The sequence below is a fragment of the Rattus norvegicus genome, chromosome 8 (assembly GCF_021556685.1).
Source record: "Rattus norvegicus strain SHRSP/BbbUtx chromosome 8, alternate assembly SHRSP_T2T, whole genome shotgun sequence".
Lineage (NCBI taxonomy): Eukaryota > Metazoa > Chordata > Mammalia > Rodentia > Muridae > Rattus > Rattus norvegicus.
Window position 1 is genome coordinate 62,057,464 of NC_141541.1, and position 21,782 is coordinate 62,079,245.

At 43.8% G+C, this 21,782-nt stretch overlaps 1 protein-coding gene across 4 annotated transcripts in view; it reads right to left on the reverse strand.

The window, feature by feature from the left end:
• Elmod1 (ELMO domain containing 1) overlaps positions 1–21,782 on the reverse strand; it is a 56,913-nt gene that overhangs the window by 22,547 nt on the left and 12,584 nt on the right. For 2 of the 4 annotated variants that reach the window (NM_001429210.1, NM_001191579.2), the window contains 4 exon segments: positions 48–145; positions 1,520–1,548; positions 1,682–1,827; positions 13,565–13,665. In NM_001429210.1, coding sequence (NP_001416139.1) covers positions 48–145; positions 1,520–1,548; positions 1,682–1,827; positions 13,565–13,581 — 290 coding nt within the window. In that variant the 5' untranslated portion in view covers positions 13,582–13,665. 4 annotated transcript variants of the gene reach the window in all.

The window sequence follows — 21,782 nt, forward strand, 5'->3', positions numbered from 1 at the left end:
AGGAGTAGCCATGTTCTGTATTTCTTGAATACAAGTCCAGTTCTTACTGTGGATTGATGTCAGGGTTAATTTTTTTCAATTCTATGATGTCATCAATAGTCTTTTCGATAGCATCAGGATGAACACTCACTGATGTCTGCAACAGCTGAAAAACATCTTTCAGTCAGTTTCTTTCATTAGCACCAGTGGCTTCAAGAATACCTCTTGGGATGGGGGCTTCAAGTACCACACTTCTATGAAAGCGGGCGCTGAAAGCGGGCTGGTGTGGTGTGCTTGAATTCCAATGCCTCCCGGGCTTCCACAGCTGGGAGAGCACCATTTTCCTGGTCATGGCATTTGGCATGCAGCAGGCACAGAGACGGTTTGTACTTTGCTTCATTCCTCACCAAAGTTGATCGTTTAAAGCTATTTATATTACAGCAACATGCTTCCCTCTCCATCGGATAGACGGAGGGCTCTGGGGACACGGTCTAAAGCAGTGGCTGTCAACCTTCCTCATGCTGCGCCCCTTTAACACAGTTCCTCATGTCGTGGTGAACCCAACCATAAAATTATTTTTATTGCTCCTTCATAACTGCAATGTTGCTACTGTTCTGAATCATAATGTAAATATCTGTGTTTTCTGCTGGTCTTAGGTCACCCCTGTGAAAGGGTTACTTAACCCCAAAGGGAGGGCAACCTACAGGATGAGAACCAACAATTTAAAGATCGCCAAAGTTCAAGAAGATGAAATGAAACTACCAAAATTCTTGCAAAAAACGAAGTGTTTTTCCTTGTGTAGATTGTCAACTGTGTAATCATTTTTGAAAATATTTATTTTATTTTATATGTATGGGTGTTTAGCTTGAATGTGTGTCCGGGCACCATGTGTGTAAAGTGCACTTGAAAGTCAGAAGAGAGTTACGGATGGCTTTGAGCCCTGTGAATGCTGGGAATCCACCGTGGGTCCTCCGAACAGCTTCTAATCACTGCGCTCTCTCTCCAGCCCTGTGTATTATTTTTATAATTAATATAGTGGCTTCCCTAATCTCAAGTGTAAAGTTTAAGTGGTCTGATTACTGTGGAAATATTGGATAGCTAATGCTGTTATTACATACTTATTTTATGACTTAACAGGGAGTATGAAATGAGTTAATTCAATTCTAAATTAAACTTTACAAGTCTGCCTAGAAACTGTCACGTATGTAAAAACATATGTTAGCAGTGAGCTAAACACTTCGTTTGCATTAGTTTTTAGTCAGAGATAACTTTTTTGCTCTTGAAATTTGTATTTTAGTTTTTATTGTTTTTAAAGTTTTTTTTATTACATTGTGAATATGTCTGTGTGGGGTACACACTCTACACAGTATGAATAGAAGTCAGAGGACAAACCTGAAGGAGTTTGTTCTTTCACGTGGGATCTGGGCATCAAACTACCTTCACATTCCACCTCACTATTCCACATTTTTTGTTTTGTTTCATGATAGATGTAAGCCCCTCAGTGAAAAGTTACTGAAAAGCAAGAAAATGATTTATTTACCTTGCTTTTTGAATCTCTCAGTGACGTTTCTGTTAAGGCAATAACATACACAAAAAATGTCATTAGAAATGACGCTTTATGAATGTTTAAACACTGAAGTATGCATTGCAATCCCAGTCCCGCCAACTCGGAATCCCGCCCTCCCTTCTGCTCAGTGCTCACCAATTTTCATGGTTCTGGAAGCTCCGGGTTTGGTGCCGTAGCAAATCCTTTGCAGCTCACACCTTCCCGTGAGCTTACGCATCACAAACTTCATGCAGCGCCACAAAAATTTACAGTAGAAATAGAGGCACACCTGGATCAACATCCTGTGGGGAACAAAAGACAGCACCCTTCCGATAGAAAGCTGGGAGAGAACAGAAGCAGCCGCCACCAGCAAGAAAAGAAGCCGGGAAGAAAGCCAGCCGTTAGATTTCAGTGTCCACAGGTGTTCATAACTCCGCTCCAGAGAGTGACAGTTACTATGGTTACACGACGCCAATGAGCTGAGGGTAAAACCCCAAGATTTTTCTACCATCTTTGTCTAGGGTATTTTGGAGTTCAGTGTTAATGCTGCCTGTGCCTGAGACATGGGGTCAGGGTGCCTCCCATTGCCTAGATGAATGGCTCTTCCGCTCCCCCAACATCCCTCACACCACCCTCATCACTGCCTCCAGCAATTCCTTAAGGCCCTCTGCCCACCTTCTACTGCTGGCACTTTCTCCTTCCTTCTCTCTCCCACCCTTTCCTGTCCCCTCTGCTGTTCTCCTTCGGCTGACTGACCAATCCCAGCACCTACTACTTCTGCCCTAAACCTTCCCTATCCCCATCAGTTCTCGGGGTAGACCATTTACGCTTACTCCATGAGAACAGTGTTCTCTGGTTTAAACTTTCCAGAGACACCTCAGCGAACCAGGGATCGTGTTGTCTCCAAGCATACATGTATTTGCTAGTTTTTTTTTTTTAACGTAGATTTTCTTTTTAAAAATGGAAATGCCTGCTTCTTTGTGGTATTGTCCCAGATCTCACAGAGCCTCTTGCTTTAGAGACAGTGACAACCTGTCACCCAGCATGTTATGTTCAACCCATTCCTTCACATTATGTTCCCAGGAGACGGAATTATTTCTATTACTTCCCGCTGGTGTCGTTTCTGAAATTTGAGTGTTCTCTGATTCTCGTTAGTTCCAAAATAATGTGCTTAGGGTTATTCAGATCAACTACAGTGGTTAACATTCTTAACAACGTGACCCATCAAGTTGACTGATTAGACAACCAACTATTTGGTGATATTCATGCGGTTTGAGTTGTTCAAGTCCAAATATGGTCAACAACCTTGTGTTAAAAGTTAGGAGTTTGATGTGTACAAAGGCATAGGCTTTAGACCTTATAAATACACACACACACACACACACACACACACACACACACACGGATAACAAGAAAGAGAGAGTGTCTAAGCTGCTCCACAAAAAGAAACAATGGAAGGAATACTTTTGCTGGCAAGAAAATCACACCCTGGGAGAGCTAGCAACATGGAAATGCTCACAATGTTTACTAAACAGAAACATTTGAGCACAAATACACACGTAATGGACCTAAGTTTTCTCCATAAAATAAAACCATTTCAATAGTGATTTATTGCTAATTATTGGAATCATCAGCAGTATTTTTCTTGATCAACTATGTAAATTTTCTTTTTTATATATATTATTTAAAAACCTCAAGAATGATAAAACCCTAAAGTATATGAACTGATCACCAAAAGTCATAATAGGATTCGCCTTTTCTGTGTGCAGCCAGCTACTGTGCGATCAATTGGATGCTACACTCACTGTGTGCCTAAGTCTGACATTTAAGTGTTCAAGTCAAATACATTCTAAGCTCTGGTAGGATTCGGATAAACAGGTTTCAAAAAAAAAGTTATCCTAAAAATAAATTTGGTAGAACATTTTGATTAGGCAAGTGAAAAGATTATAAAACCTCGATGTGCTCGTTTGGAAAAAGAATGCTGTTTTCTAACTATTGGATGACTATTCCAGAAAAAATACTGAGTTATGTCTTTGTTCTCTGGTCTCCAGCCAACAATGATAGAAATCCATGGACGTATTACTTCTCTTGTGAGGCAAAGGAGGAGAGCCACCGTATCTGTCCAATCGCAAATGGCCTCAGCAAACAGACCAGTGTCCAAACAAAGCGCCTTTCAAGTCTGAACATCAGGACTCTTGACCCCATAGCTCTGGGTTCTTGTAGTACCAAATCTTGAGAGAGTTCAAAGGCTCTGAAAATTGCTTATGGAGTGCTCTCATTTAGAACTTGAATGTCCTCCAGAGGCCCATGTGTTAGAGTATTGATCTCTAGGAAGAGACTACTGGGAAGTGCTGAGACCTAGCAGGAAGAATTTGGGTCACTGAGGGCCTGTGAGTGAAGGGGACTGTGGGATCCTGTCCCTTTCCTCTCCCTTTGCTGTGTGGTCACAGGCGAACAGCTTTGCTCCCTGAGTACTTCCGACCTGAACTGCTGCCTCACCACTGATTCAGAGTGACAGGGCAGCAATGACTTCAAAATTATAAGTTAAGTAGATCTTTCCATTTGCAGTTGCTCTCAGGTATTGATTGCAGCGAGAGGAGCTTTTTCACACGCGGAGCTCCTTCATAGTCACTCTACCCAGAGTAAAGGCTCCAGCTATTTTACAGCTTAAATTAGGCTCCGGCACGTCACCCCTGTGACTGCCGTATCAGGCCTACACACACAGGTGTGTCTTGAGACTTAGAAGTGTCATCGAGGTGTCAGGAAGTGACTTAGAGTCCGGGTATCATTTCTCCCCCATATCTCCTTGTATTCTAGGAGCAAAAGCCCACATGGAAAGAGGGGGGAAAAGACATTGTATTCTGTTTGCTTCTCTCTTTTTTTCATATCCCCAAAGAGTTTACATTGTCAAAAGTAGTGAAATGCAGTAGAATTGTGTGGTGGCGCTTAGGATAACAGCATCACTCCGAAGATATGTCAGAAGACTATAGCAGCCCTGTCTCTCAGTTGCATAAATCACCCAGCAAAAATGAGTGACAGACTCCTGACGACTTGGCACTCACGTGCTACCTACTCCATTGTAAGCTTCAAGCTTGCGGTCTTTGTAACACTATTTGTTATCCAAGGTAAATTTAAATTTCCTCTTATCTTTCTCTTTTTCCTTTTTTGAAAGAAGGGAAGTTTGTTTTAAAGACATGTTTTTTTATGTGTATATGTGTGCTGGCATAGATGTATGTGTACGGCTTGTGTGCCTGGTACCTGAAAGTTCAGAAGAGAGAGTTGGATCCTCTGAAACCCGAGTTAGGAATGTTCGTTGGTTGCTGTGTGGGTGCTGGGAGTCAGAGTCCAGTCCTCTGCAAGAGCTACAGATGTTTCTAATTCTGCTGAGACAACTTTCTGGTCTGTCCCTTGTCTTTTTAATTAGCCAATGTACACAGACACTTCATTTAAAGAACAGCTAGTCATTCCAAATACTATCTTAAAAAATATTCATATCTTCATTCAGATCTATCAATATTTCAGCAGATATAATCTATTTTGTGTCTACTGCATAGGCTAGTCTAGGCAAGGCATGTTTGGAAGTAGAATGTCCGAGTCCTCCCTACATCGGCACTGTAGGACAGTAACTATATCCGACTTTCTACCCCATGGAAGGATCAGCAAAATTCCATAAGCATGGATTTAATCATCAAAACTATGAAGTTCGTGGGGGAAATACTTGATCAAAAGAAGAACAAAATTTTAAATGGTGGAATGTTTTGTGAGATTGTTAACTGTGTTGACATATTACTCAGAGAAGGAGGAAATTAAGAAACAGACACATAAATATGTTTTTCCTTTTTGATTGAGGAGGAGGAAGAGGAGGAAGAGGAAGAGAAGAAGAAGAAGAGGAGGAGGAAGAGAGAGGAGGGAGAGGGAGGCAAGGTCTGTCTAGTTCTTTTCAAGGTTGAGGAACTCTTAGGGCTCATTCTTGCCCCTTTCCCATTGTGCTCTGTGCCCTTGGGTTTGAAGGGGCCCTGCAAATAGTCTTGGGACAGACCGCCCTCTGTCTGGGACAGACGTCCCTCTCTCTCTCACCCGTTCCACCAATGACACAGGCCTGAGGGGCTTCTCCCCACCTGAGTCAGCAACTGACAGAAACTTAGTTTTAAGGACATTCGCTTTTCTCCGTTCACTGCTGTTAAGTTTTCAGGCATTCTCAGGACTAGAAGGTGAAGACTCTGACTGTCACCCATGCCCAGGCAGTAGAGGTTTGCACTTGCTTCTGATTGTTAATCACGCCTTCCTTATAATGTTCCAGAATGAGGTGCTACAGCTCCTGAGGAGGGACGCCTCGCAGAAGCACGAGGAGACTCAGACTCAGTGATAAGAGCTACTCTATGTCCCCCATCTCCAATGGCTCCTGCTACTGTTGTTTATTAACACACTGCATAGTGGGGTTTTTGGCCGAGTTCACGGCGGCAATGTTCTTCCATAAAACAATTATGACCGTATTTAGTACTGAAATTCACTCTCCAGCCTCAATCAGAGTAAGTTATTGGAAATGAATCATATCCTTGTCACCGAGTAAAAGTGAACTCCTGTCTAGGTTGCTTCATGAGAGGAGAGCTGACGGCCAAATGGTGCCTTGTCTGAGGATGAGGGATGAGTACCTGTGTTGCAAACTACTCCATCATTTACAATATAGGGGTCTGACGTCTTCGTTCAAAATGACAAGAGAAAACAGGCTTAAAAATAGTTTCATTGGATGTGCTAATGAAAGTCAATTCTTGCTTGAAGAAATCCTGTAATAAACAAGAAGCAGACTCTGGGTGAGAAATTAGAATGCCCGAGAGAATGAGCGGTTGGCTCAAATCACAGTTGTCCAAACAGAAAGGAGCACTAATCCCAGAGAGCTGTGCAGCACCCCAGCATCACCTGTACAGTCGAAAGACCTGAGACTCTGCGGGTGTTCTCTGAAGGTTCTTGATCAAGGGGACCCACAATTGGAATAGCATTAACAAGACAAAGGTGTTTGACCGGATGAGGCAGGCCTTTTCCTTCACATGCTTTCAAAGGGTAAAAGTCAGAAGATTTGATACATGGACTGGATGGGACATCACACACTGGAGAAACAAAACACCTGTGAGCCTCTGGAAAAATGTCTCTCTCCTACAGAGCTGGGAGAGCCCCCAGGCCCTGTCACCAGGCACAGTGGGGCTCACAGTCTTTCTGAGCACTTTCTCTGAAGAGGCCACAGTGCTTTCTGAAAATTAAAGGTGGGGCTGGTGGGTAACTATCTGCCATGGTTTGATGCTGTCTCTGATTCCGTTGCCATGGCAATGGGCATTGTGTTTACATTCAGGGAGATTTTATCTGTGGGTTTAGAGAATCTGCGGCGATCATGAGATTAATGAAATAATTAATTAATTAACGGCTCATCCTCTTCCATTCAAGGAAAAGAAGGTGGAAGGTTAATTCAATTTATTAATGCTATTATAACTCAAACTAAAAATCTGATACTTAAAAGCATTCCTTTTACAAGATTCATTTTTTAAAGTCATTTTTTGTGTGTGTTTACTATGTATGAGGGGACCAGAAAACACTGTATATTGACATTTAGAACATACTTAAATGTCATATTAACTATAAACTTTTATTGGCAAATAATAGCACTTTTTAGACTAGGGTCTGAGGAGGTGACTCTGTAAGTGCTTACGTCACAAACAAGAGGACCTCAGTTCAATCCCTAGCACTCACGTAAAGAGCCAAGGGTGGCAATGTGCACCCCTAACACTAGTGATGGAGAGGACAAGACAGGAGGACCTTCTCGGGGTCCCTCTCCTGCTATTACTTAGCTCAGTCGGTGAGATCCAGGGTTGATGAGAGACCCTGTCTCAGAAAATAAGGTGGAAAGTGACTGAGGAAAACACCTGACATTGGAACCTTTGCCCCCACACACATGCATATACACATGCTTTTGCACTTGACCACACATGTGCACACAAATACATAAACAAAATTAATAATAAAAATTTAAAATCAAAATATTGAAAAATAGTATAATAATTCTAGAGGAAAATATATGGTTCTGCCCTCCGAATTGGTACAGAAAAGCTTAGTCATTTAAAGATATGGTTGATTTTGTTTTTAATTATATGCATGTGTGTGTGTCTCTGTGTGTGTATGCATGTATGTGTATGTGTATGTATGTGTGTCTCTGTGTGTATGTGTGTGTGCGTGTGTGTATGTGGGTGGTATGTGTGTGTATGTGTGTGTGCCTGTGTGCATGTTTGTATGCTTGTGTGTATGTGTGTGCATGTATGTCTCTCTGTGTGTGTATACATATAGGTGTGTGTATGTATGTGTGTACATGTGTGTGTATGTGGGTGGTATGTGTATGTGTGTATGTTTTTATGTTTGTGTGTGTGTATGTGTGTGCATGTATGTCTCTGTGTGTGTGTATACATATAGGTGTGTGTATGTATGTGTGTACATGTGTGTGTATGTGGGTGGTATGTGTATGGGTGTATGCCTGTGTGCATGTTTGTATATGATTTTGTGTATGTGTATATGTTTGTTTGTATGCATGTCTCTGTGTGTATGTGGGTGGTATATGTGTGTATGTGTGTGTGCCTGCCTGCAAAGGCTAGAACTTCATCTGAGATGAAGTTACTGGTGGTTGTGGGTTGACAGAGGTTGGCTTTGGAACCTCAACTATTTTGCAAGAGCAGATGTGCTGTTTAACACAGGGCCGTCTCCTGTCTCCTAGGCAATAGGAAAGCCAATCTTGATTGTCCCACAGGGAGGTGACAAAAGGCCTGGGAGGTCATTCTGTCTTTTTTGTTTTTTGTTTTTTTCCAGAGGAAGCGGGAAAATTTCAATTGACAAAAAACTAGAACCCAGAGCAGCTTCTAGGGGTTGCCCCTGGCTCTCGTTGATCTTGCCTCTGTAGGAAAGGGGTTTAATAAACAGTCACATAGGCAAAGAGTGAGCAAACCCCTGAAAAGCTGAGGGAAAGCAGAGTACAGCAGAGCCAGCAGCACCCTAGAGACAGCACCCTGAGGGAAAACCGGGAAAAAGATTCGAGTCAACAGATTTTACAAGAGTGAAGAGAAAACGGTTGTTGTTTGTTTCAATGCGTGGAAAAAGATAAAATGTGTGCACATAGATATATGTAGATTAATCAGTTATATGTGTGCTCATGTACACCTATGGTTTTGTGGACGTGTGCATTTATGCTTTATATACACAACTAAACATATTTGTGTGTATGCATGTATGTATGTGTCCTGAAATTGGGTGTGTGGGCCATTCATGTACTTCGCTGGGTTTTCTTTTATTTATTTATTTATTTATTTATTTATTTATTTATTTATTTATTTAAAAGACAGCTTCTCTATCTGATAAACTCTATCAACACTTCAAGTGATACTAAGCAAATTCAGGCATAACCACACGACCCTGTGCTGTTTCCCCTCAAAAGCACAGGAAGTCAGTTGGTATTGGGAAGAGCATTTGCCTGGATGGTCTAGAAACCAGACTGGAAACGCATTTGTAATCCGCTGGTATGAGCTGTGTGGTTTCAGATAAGCTACTTTGCCTCTCTGGGCCTCTGTTTTTGCATGTGTGTTAAGGGAAGGGCTTAGACTGGGTTTTTACTTAATGGGAATAAGGTAGCAGACAAAAGGATCCTCTTTGGAGCCTGCTTTGAATTGGGGTAAAAACACTACCATGCTTCTGGGCTGCTTGCACATGCAGGATCATCTCTAGATTCCTCTATTTACTCTCTGCTCACTCTAACAGTGTCCTTATCTCTCCAAGTGGGCCACTGGTGCTGCGGGGCTCACTCTACTCACAGTGGCTTTTCCAGCTCTTACATCTGCAGTCCTTATCGTAAACTACTCACGTCCTAGGTTCTGGAGATGTTGTTCAGTGACCAACGACAAGCTTAGAATGTGAAGGTCCAAAGTTTGACCCCCAGCACCAAACAACTGCGTTCTAACCACCCCGTTCCCTCAGCGTCACCGCACTGAGGACATCTGTGAACACCACAGAAAGCCTGCAACCTGCCCCAGACCACACTCTCTCCTGCCGACAAGCTTGGCACCACCTCTTCTGCTGCTCTGTTACTTGGGAGCAGAGAGCATCTCTCAGTCACGCATCTCACGCACAAAGACTCACAGCGGCACACAGTAAGGGGGTTACAAAACGCAGAAGCTACCGGAAATAGGTCTGTGTTCAAATGCTAAGCAAGCTTCCTGGTCTTCCCCTATAAGACACCCACACAGTCCTCTACTACAGTTGCTCTAAGAAGAAAAAAACACTGTAATATGGGGGTCATCTCAGCGAGTGCTGACTGGAAGAATCAGGGTAGCTAACTGTTAGCTAAGTGTGAATGCCATACAAAGCCCCATACGGTTGTGTTTGTGAGCGATGAGGCTTTCGTTAGCCAATCAGAACAGTAATATTCTCCCCTTCCCCATTACTTCAAAGCCTGGAGGGATGGCAGGTCTGCTGTGTTGCTCAGTTTCTCTCATGGAGGTTTGAGCTTAGAGGATTTTTTGCCCTTCTTTTCTTGCTTCAGGAATGAACATACACAGGCAGGTTCACAATGGAGAAGTGAGATACTGGGGCTGGAACAGTCAGTGGTAACTATATATGAAGGGTCACTTCAAAATTCCCTTTATCAGAATCTTCCAAAAATAATGTTCCGGCGACTTTAAAGAAAAATCCAATTTCAAAATAATGAAATTCTAATGAGGGCAAAGATCTTGAGTTCAAGTCTTGAGCCCCAATACCGCATCTATCAATTGAATTAAAATAAATGCAGTATATTATAAAACCTACACACTAAGCCTTAGTTCCACGTTGGGTATAAAACACGCTGACCTCCTTTTGAGGTCGGATGGACGTGTCTTTCTCATTCACTGTATCCTTAGCTTTCTTTTTTTGCAGCTGTGGCCGATGTCAGATCGGGAGCCTGTGGACAGTTAGCCAACACTCCACAGCTGTGTTCAGTTACAAACATAGCCGGGCGAGTCTTCCTGTAACAATTATTTGCTCTGTCTGATGTATTTAAAGAGACACACGTAAAACATTTTCTTTTTTCCTTTAAGCTCTGAAGGGCTCCACTACTACTATTTGTGATGGCGGGGGCAGCTGAAGAGGTGGCTACTGCTGTGATTTGATTGGCCCATTCAGAACTCAAGTTCCAACTGATCTCCACTGTGAAGTGTTAAGGGGTTGGGACAGTGACACCTTTCCGAAATGACTAGGCCATGGAGGTACCACCCTCATGAATGAGTCCATTTATGGGTTAGTGGATCAATCCATGTATGGTCTTGAGAGTAGGGCTCTTATGCAGTCTGGTTTGGTTTCTGTCATAAGCCCCTCTCATCACATAGAGCCTTGTGAAGCCTGGGGATTCTGCAGGGTCTTTGGCAGCAAGAAGGTCTTCCTTAGATGTAGTCCTTCTACCTTGGACCTCCCAGCTTCCAGAATCATGAGCTGAATAAATGTTTTTTTAAAAATAAATTGTTTGGATTGAGGGGAAAAAAAGACCAATGCCAACATCATGTAGTTTAAATGTGAGTTAAAACACATTCTCTCTTACAAGCTGGATTTCTCAAAGTTAATCTAGTTTCTTATGGCGTTCATTAGGACATTTTGGTTGACAGATTAATCTCCTTGTGGCCTTTTAAGTGCTGCTGAAATTCTCCTCAGTAGGAGTCAGCTCCTCATTTTACCTAATGCAGTGAATCAAGAACTAACACCTGATTCACCCAGACCATGTTTATATAGCGTCCTTCCTTCCTTCCTTCCCTCCCTCCCTCCCTCCTTCCTTCCTTCCTTCCCTCCTTCCTTCCTTCTTTCCTTTCCTTCCCCCCCTCCCTCCCTTCTGTCTGTCTGTCTGTCTGCCTTTCTTTCTGTCTTTCTCTTTGTTTAAAATGAAAGGATTTCCAAAGTTGCCCAACAACTATGAGAACGGACTGTTTGGGAGAATAAATATTAACATAATATAATAGAGTTTGTAAATTTCTTGATGTCTACCCTTTCACATTCTATATATATATATATAAAACAAAAAACAAACTGAAACAATATGACAGTAAAAATATTAAAAACAAAATCTCAAAAAAAACCCCAAAAAACCCAGTAATCAACTAAGAATTGGCAACGAAGAATTGTTATTTCAAATAAATAACCCGTGGAGACCCCTCTTTCTTTTAACACTTATTCATTTGGTGTCCATATTTGTATGTGTGCACGTGCATGTGTGCGCACCTGCTTGTTGGGCATGCGTGTGTTTGTGTGTACCTGTTTGCCACAGCAATGTGTGCAGGAGTTGGTTCTCTCCTTCTGCCATGGGGGTGCTGGGATTAAAATCAGGGCATCGGACCCACTGTCTTTACCCTATCCGCCATCCTGCCACCCCTCATCTTCTTAATGTGCAGTCTGATGGTCTATCTTTAGTTTCACACAAGGAACCAATGACAAATAATCTTTATAAATATATGCGTCAAGGGAAAAGAGAGGTTTGTGTTGGAACACACAACTGACACTGTGCTTCACTATGTCCTAGTGGGTCCTAGTGGGTACAAATTTTTACCGATAGATTTTCATTTTACCGGTTCCCAATCAACACATGGAAACTGATTCTAAAATAAAGTATTAGGATCTCTACAAACACACCATTGCACCCACTGGATGTAATAAGCAAACCTAGAGAAGCCAATGCTACAATCTCTCATAGAACAGCTGCCTTTGGCTCAAGTTTTTCTGAAATGCATTGAGACAGAAGAAAGAGTTCACCAGCACAGACCTGACACAAATCTCACAATCGCCCTAACCTCTGTGATGGAGGAAGCTGCTGGCTGCCAAGCTTGAAGTCACATCGAGCTTCTTGCTAGCATGAACAGCTAAAGGATACACATTTCCACTCAGGAGAGAGTCATAAATACCAGTTTTCCTTGACTGTATAAATAGGAGGGTTAATTACCATATCAACCAAAACCAGATCCGGTCAGATAAACGTCTTAGCGATACTCTAGATGCTATCTTTTCCCATAGCTGAGATGTTAGTGAATATTCTGTTCAAGACGACAAACTCTGGAATTGTGATCTCCACATAGTTTTGCATAATTACCCCGTAATCACCACGATGGCATCAAAGCACAGTGAATCCCTCACACCCTATAAATGATGGAAAACCAGCGGGGAGAGGAAAGTCTTAAATTGCCTCTGAGAGAGTCAAATAATTTCTTGAAAGAAGCAAGCCCATTGCTTAGAGGTGTCAGAGCAGAATAAAGGATGTATGACAGACAGAGGTCACTATCTTGGTGGAAAAAAAACCTACTTTTTTTTTAAAAAAGAAAATATATTCAATTTTCTAACACTCAGGCTGACATTATTTTGTCATATTTTATTATGGTTATATATATTTTATCAGAAAAGTTGATGGCAGCCAGTCATCTTGAAGTTAGTTATAAGATGTCCGGCTGGTATTTTCTAATCAGCAGGACCATCCAAAGAGCACTAGCACAGGTCCACGCAGGTCTGCCTGGGAGCGGTTAGTAGATCATACAGAGACATCACCAGGCAGCGAGAAGAAGCTGAAAACAGGTTGTGGTCAGGGGGAAAAACTAGTGTGGTTTGGTGTGCCAGCCGAGTCTTAACTTTTTGGAGGTTTAAAATTCTTTATTTCAGAGCAGTGGATTTTACACAAATTACATTAATTCATCCCCTAATCGATGATGACTCACAGACTTGGAATTTCAGGTGGTTGCACACCACTCTTCAGGGGCAAACGTCTCCAAGGTTGTGAAGAACATTCATGTCCTTGGGCCCAGGCTCTCCTGCCAGCTCCAAGTGCTCTCTCGACATCCAAGTGTGGACAAGAGTTAGGAGTGGAGCCTCGCACGCAGGCTACCCTCAGTCAAAACGCAGTGCCAACAGACCTGTCTTGGGACCAGAGCCGAGGAACAGGGTAACAGCTCTCTAACTGGCAAGGGAGTTTCAGCTTCAGAGGGGTCACCCAGGGAGCTTGAGGTCACTTACCTCAGGAAGTGCTTCATTGTGCCGACGTTGACTCTCTGGACGCTACACCAACTGTCTTCAAGCAACTGCTTCCAAATTTGCTTTTGCAAAGGAAGTGTGAGCTACAGGGAAAAATTAGATGAGTTATTCCAAACAAAGTCCTCCTGTCTTGCTTGGGGAAGACAAAACACCCCAGGCCTAGAACACTATCAGTAGAACTGCACACGAGAGGAACCCGAAGGCTGGAGATGAGAGCCGCGGTCATTCTCTCTACGACCGTACAGTTAACTTTCCATTTCCACTTGCTTGCTGGGGAAGGTTTTGTGAGCTTCAATAATAAGCCTTTTCTCTTTGGGAGGTAATATTCCTAATATTTTAAGGAACAACATGTATAAAAGAAATAAAAAGAATCATAAAAACTACTGTCACGGTTTCCAGATACCCCAGGACCCCAGTACCCTTAACTTTCCAAAAGCACAATTCAAAAAGAACCAGAAGGAACTGATACTATTGTTAAGCTCAGAATCAGCACAATTAGTATATGTTAATAGAAGATTTTAAATAGTTGTTCAAGTGCTAGGTGCTCCTAACAAATAAACGTGCCGAGTTCAAGACTTAATTACCATTAATTAATTAATTAATATTAATTTTGCACAACGAACAGAGGAGTAAGGTCTTACATTTGCACAGTTCCTTGCAGTTCAAAATTTCCCTAAGAGAGATCATAGAAAAATCACAGAAGAGCGAGTTAAAAGACAGTAAGAGCAGAAGACAGGGAGAGGGGCTGTGAAGCGCCATCTTCTGGATGTGTCCTGGTATTACAGTCATAGCTCCCAGCAGTTGTGTTCTACATCCTCCGCTTGCACAAGTCTGGTCCTGCTAACACAGGTCACCCCCACCCCCCACCCCCACCTCCGTATTCAACTATTGGCTACTGATAGATTCTGGGAGGGGAGAAGTCACTGTCTTTAGTTGTCTATTCATTGGTGCGGCCACCAAGTAGACAGTCCTGGTTAAAGTCAGTGAGTCACAAAACAAAGCAGGCAGGCATGACTGTGAGAAGAGATCTGTAAAGAGGGAAGGAGTTGGGGTTGGGGATTTAGCTCAGTGGTAGAGCGCTTGCCTAGCAAGCACAAGGCCCTGGGTTCGGTCCCCAGCTCTGAACAAAAGAAAAGAAGAAAAAAAAAGGAGGGAAGGAGTTGAAAGGGAAGAGAGTGAGGGTGGAAGCAATTAGAAGACATTATAGACATGTACGAAATTGTCAAACAACTAATTTAAATTAAAAAAAAACAGTAATGTTTGCTTTCACAAAGCCTGTGGCTTCTGTCACATCTGCTCTCTTCTGGTAAGGATGATACATGGGGCAGTCTGCAGAGAACTGGCTTCAAATAAGGGCAGAGAGAAGATACTCTTGAAGGAAGGGCCAAGGGAAGGAGGCGTGAGTGGAATGGAGAGTGTGCACACACCCTGGAGGGCAGCATCACAGCCACCACCCAGAGCAGCTCACGAGTCAGGGGACACAGCTCAATTAAAGGTCAGTCTCTTCCTTAACACATGTGTGTCTACAAGCACTCTCTACGCGTAGTCTGCATGTTTGAAAAAAAATCTATACATGGAGACCGTGGTTGACTGCTTCTGGCAAGACGGAGAGGAGAGAAACGACCTTTGACGTTATAAGTTCTCTTAAAATATGTCAGAAGCAAAATTAAAAATAATACTTGCTCACTTTGGGAGGTAGGAACATTACATCACTCTTTGTATATCTGTGGCTTCCAAATGAATCCAATTATGAATCCAATTTTTAATTTAATTATGTAATGCTTCCAGAGGTCTGATGGTTTCTCATTTATCTACCTTTTGCAAGGAGACAGGGAGTCTTGGAAAAATGGCCAATTTATAATTGGGTCATGCTGAGAAACATCATGCCAGAAAGGGATGTGCTTAAGACAAAAAAGGGGGGTTATTTAAAATAAACACAAATAAATCTGGGAAGAGCCCTCAATGGCCAGAGATGAACAGTCTGGGCAATGACATAGAGCAATATTGAATTAGAACCTGTGTCATGAAGGCCCACGGTTCTGTGTCCCTGCAAATGGATGACTGGATCAGTAAACACAGGGAGAAGGCTACGTAGGTCTCCCCCACACGAGAGTGTCGATTAAATAGGTTGACACTTTGTCCTAAGGAAGTTGTGCACAACTTCTTGCCCCTTAAAGGAAGGCTAGACCAGTGTCTTCCTGGATACTGTTAAGGGAAGAGAGGAGTAAGTGACGTGGGGAAATGTGACAAGCACTGCCCTAGTCAGGTGCTAACAGCAAATGTCACCAGAAGGAGGGCTCACTGACGGCAAATAGCAATCTGTAAACCACACTTGCTCCTGTGGTTCCCCTCAGCCCTCTCATCCCAGTCTAATCTGGAGAGCAACGTCAGACAAACCCCAGAGGGACATAAACTGAGTACATGACTGGAAGTCTCGAAATGCTCAAGGTAACCAAAACTGAGGACAGTCCAGCAAAGTACAGAAGGAGATAGTCCTCTAAGTGAGGTATCCTAGGCAGGGTCCCGAGAGCAGAGACGGGGAATAAAGTAACAGCTATGGAAATATTAGAAAAGGTCAATTCAGAGTGCCATAACCCAGTGGGTAGAACTGCTCAGTGTGTAAACCTGAATCCAATTATCACGATGGAAGGAGACCACAGACTCCTGAAAGGTGACCTCTGACCTACACACACACACACACACACACACACACACACACACACACACACACGCAGGTGGCATGTTTGTACTTGCACTTACACTCACACATCATGTGCACACACACACACAATAATAATAAAACAAAACTGAAAAGACTTATAATATGATCTTGGATTAATAACGAGGTCCTAATACCTGTCTGCTAGCTGTGGTGAGTGTGTAAGTACTGGAAACTGGGAGGTGTATAAATGTACAAATGAGCTATCTGTGCTGCTTTGGTAACCTCTCTGTAAATGAATACCATTCTAAACGTAAGTGTTCTACAGAAGTTATGCCTTACACCCAGAGTTATGCAGTGAAGATACGGGGTGAATTAGAGGGGTGTGGCTGCTGCATTCTTCAGACCTAACCACCTTGAGTGACAGGCTGAAGCAGGATGACATTCAGGCTCTGTTTCCCTGCCCACTGTTGTGATTGGTAGGTCCTGAGAGGGGAAGTGGTGGGAGCAGTGATGCTGTGTGTGTGGGTGTGTGTGGGGGGACAGAGACAGAGATATCTCAGGTAGCTGTAAGTCTGATGAAAAGCAGACTTCTCCGGAGACAACTTCAGTGAGATAGTTTGTTTAATTTGGGGGTGGTTGGGTGGGTAGGGGCTGTTGGGGTGAGAGTACATCACTGGCCCTGGCCAGGTGCCTCATCTGTATAAGGAGGAATTCCAGACCCTGCTGGGCCTAACATTTTTAGAGGAGAGGAGATTAAACTGGCTACCAGGTTATGAGACTTCCCATGGGGGGCAAAGTTGAGGGCACAGGGCTACCTCAGCTGGGACATGCAGGCCTGGGGGATGGGTGTTCTGGGGTTTGGACACACCCTGACACCCCACTCCCCCACTTCCCCATTCGCCGGTCCCACAGCTCCCAGACCCACAACAGGAAAGCAGACAGGTACTTAAGCACAGAATTACAAGTAGAACTGTGTCCCGAGACACCAAGTAAGAGAGACTACCATCCTACATCCAGGGGATAGGGGGCTCCCTGAAGAGCACACACAAAACCCTAAAGCGAAAGAAAGCACAATTCGGATAGAGAGGATGTCCCTATGCCTGAAGGTGGTCCTCAGTGAGAAGGCAGTACGGTGTGGAAGGCCTATCAGAAGGCTTTGTAAATGCTTGCTGCTAAAGAGTTTGAAGCATCTCCCATGAGTCGTGAGAACTACTGCAAGCTTTCAAGTTGGTCTGTAACACAATTTGATTATTGGGGCTGGAGAGATGGCTCATGGTTAAGAGCATTGGCTGCTCTTCCAGAGGTCCTCGGTTTGATTCCCAGCAGTCACATGGTGGCTTAGAACCACCTGTAACTCCAGTTCAATGGGATCCGATGCCCTCCTCTGGCTTCGGTGTATGTAAGACATGCACATGGTGCACAGACATTTGTGAAAACGCCCACACACATAAAATAACAGTAAAATTTAAAAACACACTGACTGTAGTACGAAGAACGCGCTGTGCTGTGGTGAAATTACAGGTAGTGATGCCCTTTAGAGGATCTCGGTGATGCTCCTGGCAGTGGTGACGGTATAGAAAGGCAGTAACTATGGAGACATCATGAAGAGTTTGAGAGATGCTTAGTGGGTAGAGTTGGCAGGGCTTTTGATGGTGGGGTCGGCGAAGGGAAATGGGGAGCCAACACCGGCCTCTGTCTAGGGATGGCAACTGGCTGGGGCATCCACTGAGCTACAGAATTCTGCAGAGTTGGACTTGGGAATCTAGGACACTTTGGGTTTCTAGGGCCAAGTGAAGGGATGGGGCTCTAGAGACTGGGCTTTCTCAGCATGCAGTTAGAGTCATAGTCCAGACGGAATCGCTAAACCAAGCGCGTATACAGACCATGCTCATCATGACAATTCTTCTTCATGAGGGTGAGACTAAGTTAGAGTTGACATAAAGCAGAGGTGGTGAGGAATGAGTTACAGCCAGAAATACATTGTCAGACTCGGCAGGCCATTTTCTTCTCAAGTAGTTCAATGTCACATGGCTACAAAAATTGGTTTAATCTCAAACGTCTTTTATGTCAATTACCAGAAAAATAGAACTAAGTTCTCCCCTAGGAAGTTTGACCCATCTCGTCACAGGTTCTTGGCCAGACGTCAAGATGTAAATTTACCCATGGAGGAAAAACATGGCTGACACTGCACTAAACAGTGTAACATAGTCTGGAACTAGGAGGAAGACTTGCTTTCTCTGGAGACGTCATCATGTGGTAGAGATGGGTAGTGGTGGGTATGAGAAGAGAGAAAGTTCACAGCCTGAACCTACAACTGACCGTCCAGCAGTTCAGTCAGGCTGCTTAGTGTGCTAGGGTCCAGTGGGAGGGGCAGTTATAGCTCCCTCCAAGCTCTGGACGGACCAAAGCATCTAGGTGCTTAGCGTCCTTAAAGTACACGGCGGGCACCCAGGGCCCGAGCATCTGTGGCACGGTTGCTTTGTGGTTATCATTATATCTTCATCTAAAGTAAGAGTTCATTTCAGCAACGGTCACTTAAGAAACTGGAAAAATAAGTTCTGGCCAGCTTTTGTGACCTGGATCGGCTCAGTGGTGGTAGTACGGGCAAGAAGCAAATGGGCGATGAATGTTTATCAGATAGCATCAACCGGATTCGCTGATTGGGTAGAAAAGAGTGATGGGAGAAATAATAATCAGTTGTAATAACCTGCCCTTCAGCAGGAGGCATCGGTAACAGTAGTAACAACTAAAGTCTACTTTATTTGTCCTCTCCCAAGAAGCAGCCAAAATGGCTTGTTGTTAAACAGTAAGCAAAATGCCACCTAACGACGCATTGCCCATTAGCAAGTAATTATGTAAGTTAGCCTAAATTTATACAGAAAAAAAGCTTAGTTCACAATATGGCCTGTTTACATGTCAAAGGGGGGCGCTGTTTCTGCAGTCTTGGCAGTAAGAAGGGATGGGGTGCAATCTATGGTGCTTTGAGTGGCTATAGTTAGGAGATACTCTTTGAGTTGCTTTCCAGTGAGGGTGCCAAGAGCCTCAGTCCTCCTTTGTGGCCAGTTTAGCCCTCCACCATTGTCACCGTGTGGCTGCAGTCGACATCTGGAGTGACTGTACACACCGGCCCGTTAACTCCAATGATTACATGGAAATTACCTGCTTGGCTATAGCTAGTTCCTGGACAAATGCAGATGTCAACCTTTTCTGTTCAATTCAGAAAAAGCTCACCAACTTTTCTGGCTAGACAATGTTGCTGCCTCTTTCATGGGAATTAAGGAAAACACAGAAACCCACTCTGTGGACTTAGCTCTTCTCCATGACTTTCTGTCTAGAGGGAGGTTATTCTAGGGTGGACGACATAATTTTCTGTTGTATTCTGAATTCTTAATATTGTTTCAAAAACTTAAAAAAGTGTGTGTGTGTGTGTGTGTGTGTGTGTGAGAGAGAGAGAGAGAGAGAGAGAGAGAGAGAGAGAGAGAGAGAGAGACCCATGTGCTTGTCTAGAGGCCAAAGTAGAATGTCAAATGTTCTGTTCTATGACTCTCTTGATTATTCCCCGGAAGTGAGGCCTCTCTCTGAATCTGGAGTTTGCTCTTTTGGGCAGCTGGGACATTAAGCCCCAAAAATCCTCCTGTCTTTGCCCTTACCAGTGTTGGAGTTCCAGGTTCCCGCATATATGTTGAGTTTTTACATGGGTATTAGGTATGGACTGAGGTCTTCAGACTGTGTGCCGCAAGCCCTCTTATCTACTAAGCCGTCTTCTTACCCCACCCCACACACAAATGATCTTTATCGTATTTCTTTCCTATCCTGGCTCCCAAACTCTATGATGCTTCGTGTGCTGTGCTCTCTCTGTAGTATTTGTCAGAACGAATGCTGTACCTTTCTTAGGAAAATGGATGTTAAACGCCTCAATCGACAATAACACTAGTAAAACAAACTCTAAATTTCCCACCTGGAAGAAAAAAAAAAGCCCTAGCTCTTATTTTTCCTATAAAAATGAGTCCGATTATAAACCATGCGTGTGAAGCTCGGCGGGGCCCTGCAGTGACTTGTCTCCCCGCGTACAGAGATGAGCAGATCCAAAGAGAAAGATCAAATGGCCAAGCTTGCTGATCAAACACCCAGAGGCGAGTTGGCACTTCAGTATGGGGCTGTGCTGTTATCTGCCTTTTCTCTCTTTTCCCAGCTGGGAGGGAAGGGACAGTGATCACTGGTCCACAGCTTCTGAAAGGCTCCTGGCCCCCCAACATCAGGGGACTTGCGCCTCCTTCTTTGAGCATGAAGTTCCCTGGGGTTCTTTGTGAAGTACCACAGAGTAAACCCATCTCTTCCATGCAGCTATTGAACGCCCCAGGGAAGGAGTTGGAGACTCCACTAGAGGCAGCAGAGTTCCTGTCTTCAGAATCTTAATCCCTACGTGGGGGGGGGGGGGGGGGTGGGGCAGAAAAGCAAAAGAAAAAACTACTTTCCCTTCAGTCTTCAAATTTTAACTGACTGTATCCTCTAACAACCAAAATGCTTGCCGGTTCATGCTGCTTACACGTACGTAAAAAACAAGCCACTATTTTAAAAACTTATATAGAGTACATTTAATAATAAAATGCGATCCTCTGTCTCCCAAAGGCATGTGGCTACCACCGCCTGGTATAGAATCCGATCTTAAGAATTCAATCTTAGTTTAAGCTTTTGTGGAATTAATAACAATTAATATTTGCCCACAACTTGCTAATAGCTGGGCAACAACCAGGAGGTTTTGCTTGTATAAACTTTGTCCTAGCCCCCCGTGAAGTGAACCATAATGATCGTCTCCACTTGCAGCTGGGGAAATGGAGCGAGAGCGGTTAAGGGATCTCCTGAGGAAGGGCTTTGGTAGGCAGAGGCAGAGCTGAGATTCAGAGGCAGTGGTACTCAGCTCTCTTCGGAGAGGCCTCTAGAAGCCACTGGAACAATATTCCAGGTAGACGTGGGAAAGAGAATAAAAACCGCATTTAATTTACACGAAAGTGCAAAGCCAGGAAGCCATCAAAGGTGTGGGTCACACATGAATCCCAAACCTCGCAGCATCCAGGGGCAGCCACTCGGAGACCCGCTTCCAGGAACGCCTGACTTCGTGTGTTTATGGCCTTTTGAGAATGTGATGCAATAAAGATAGAGATGGCACTCCTCAGGCAGGCAGAGATTTAGGAATCCGTTAAACACGGACGCAAAGTGGGCCTGGAGAGACGAGACGGCTCAGTGGTTAAGAGTACTGGCTGCTCTTCCAGAGGACCGGGGTGTGACTCCCAGGACTCACACCCTGGTTTATAACCTTCTTTAGTGCCAGCCTCAGGGGATCCTTCGCCCTCTTCTGGCCTCCTCAGGTACTGCATGCAGGTGGCGCATAGATTAAACAATGCGGGTTAAACACCCTCACATAAAGTAGACGTCGGATAAACATTGCTTTAAGAATAAGAAATAGATGTGTTTCTTCCTTACCCACCCCTTCCTCGGTATGTTTAGGTGGAGGAGACAAAAATGGAGGGAACACGTGAG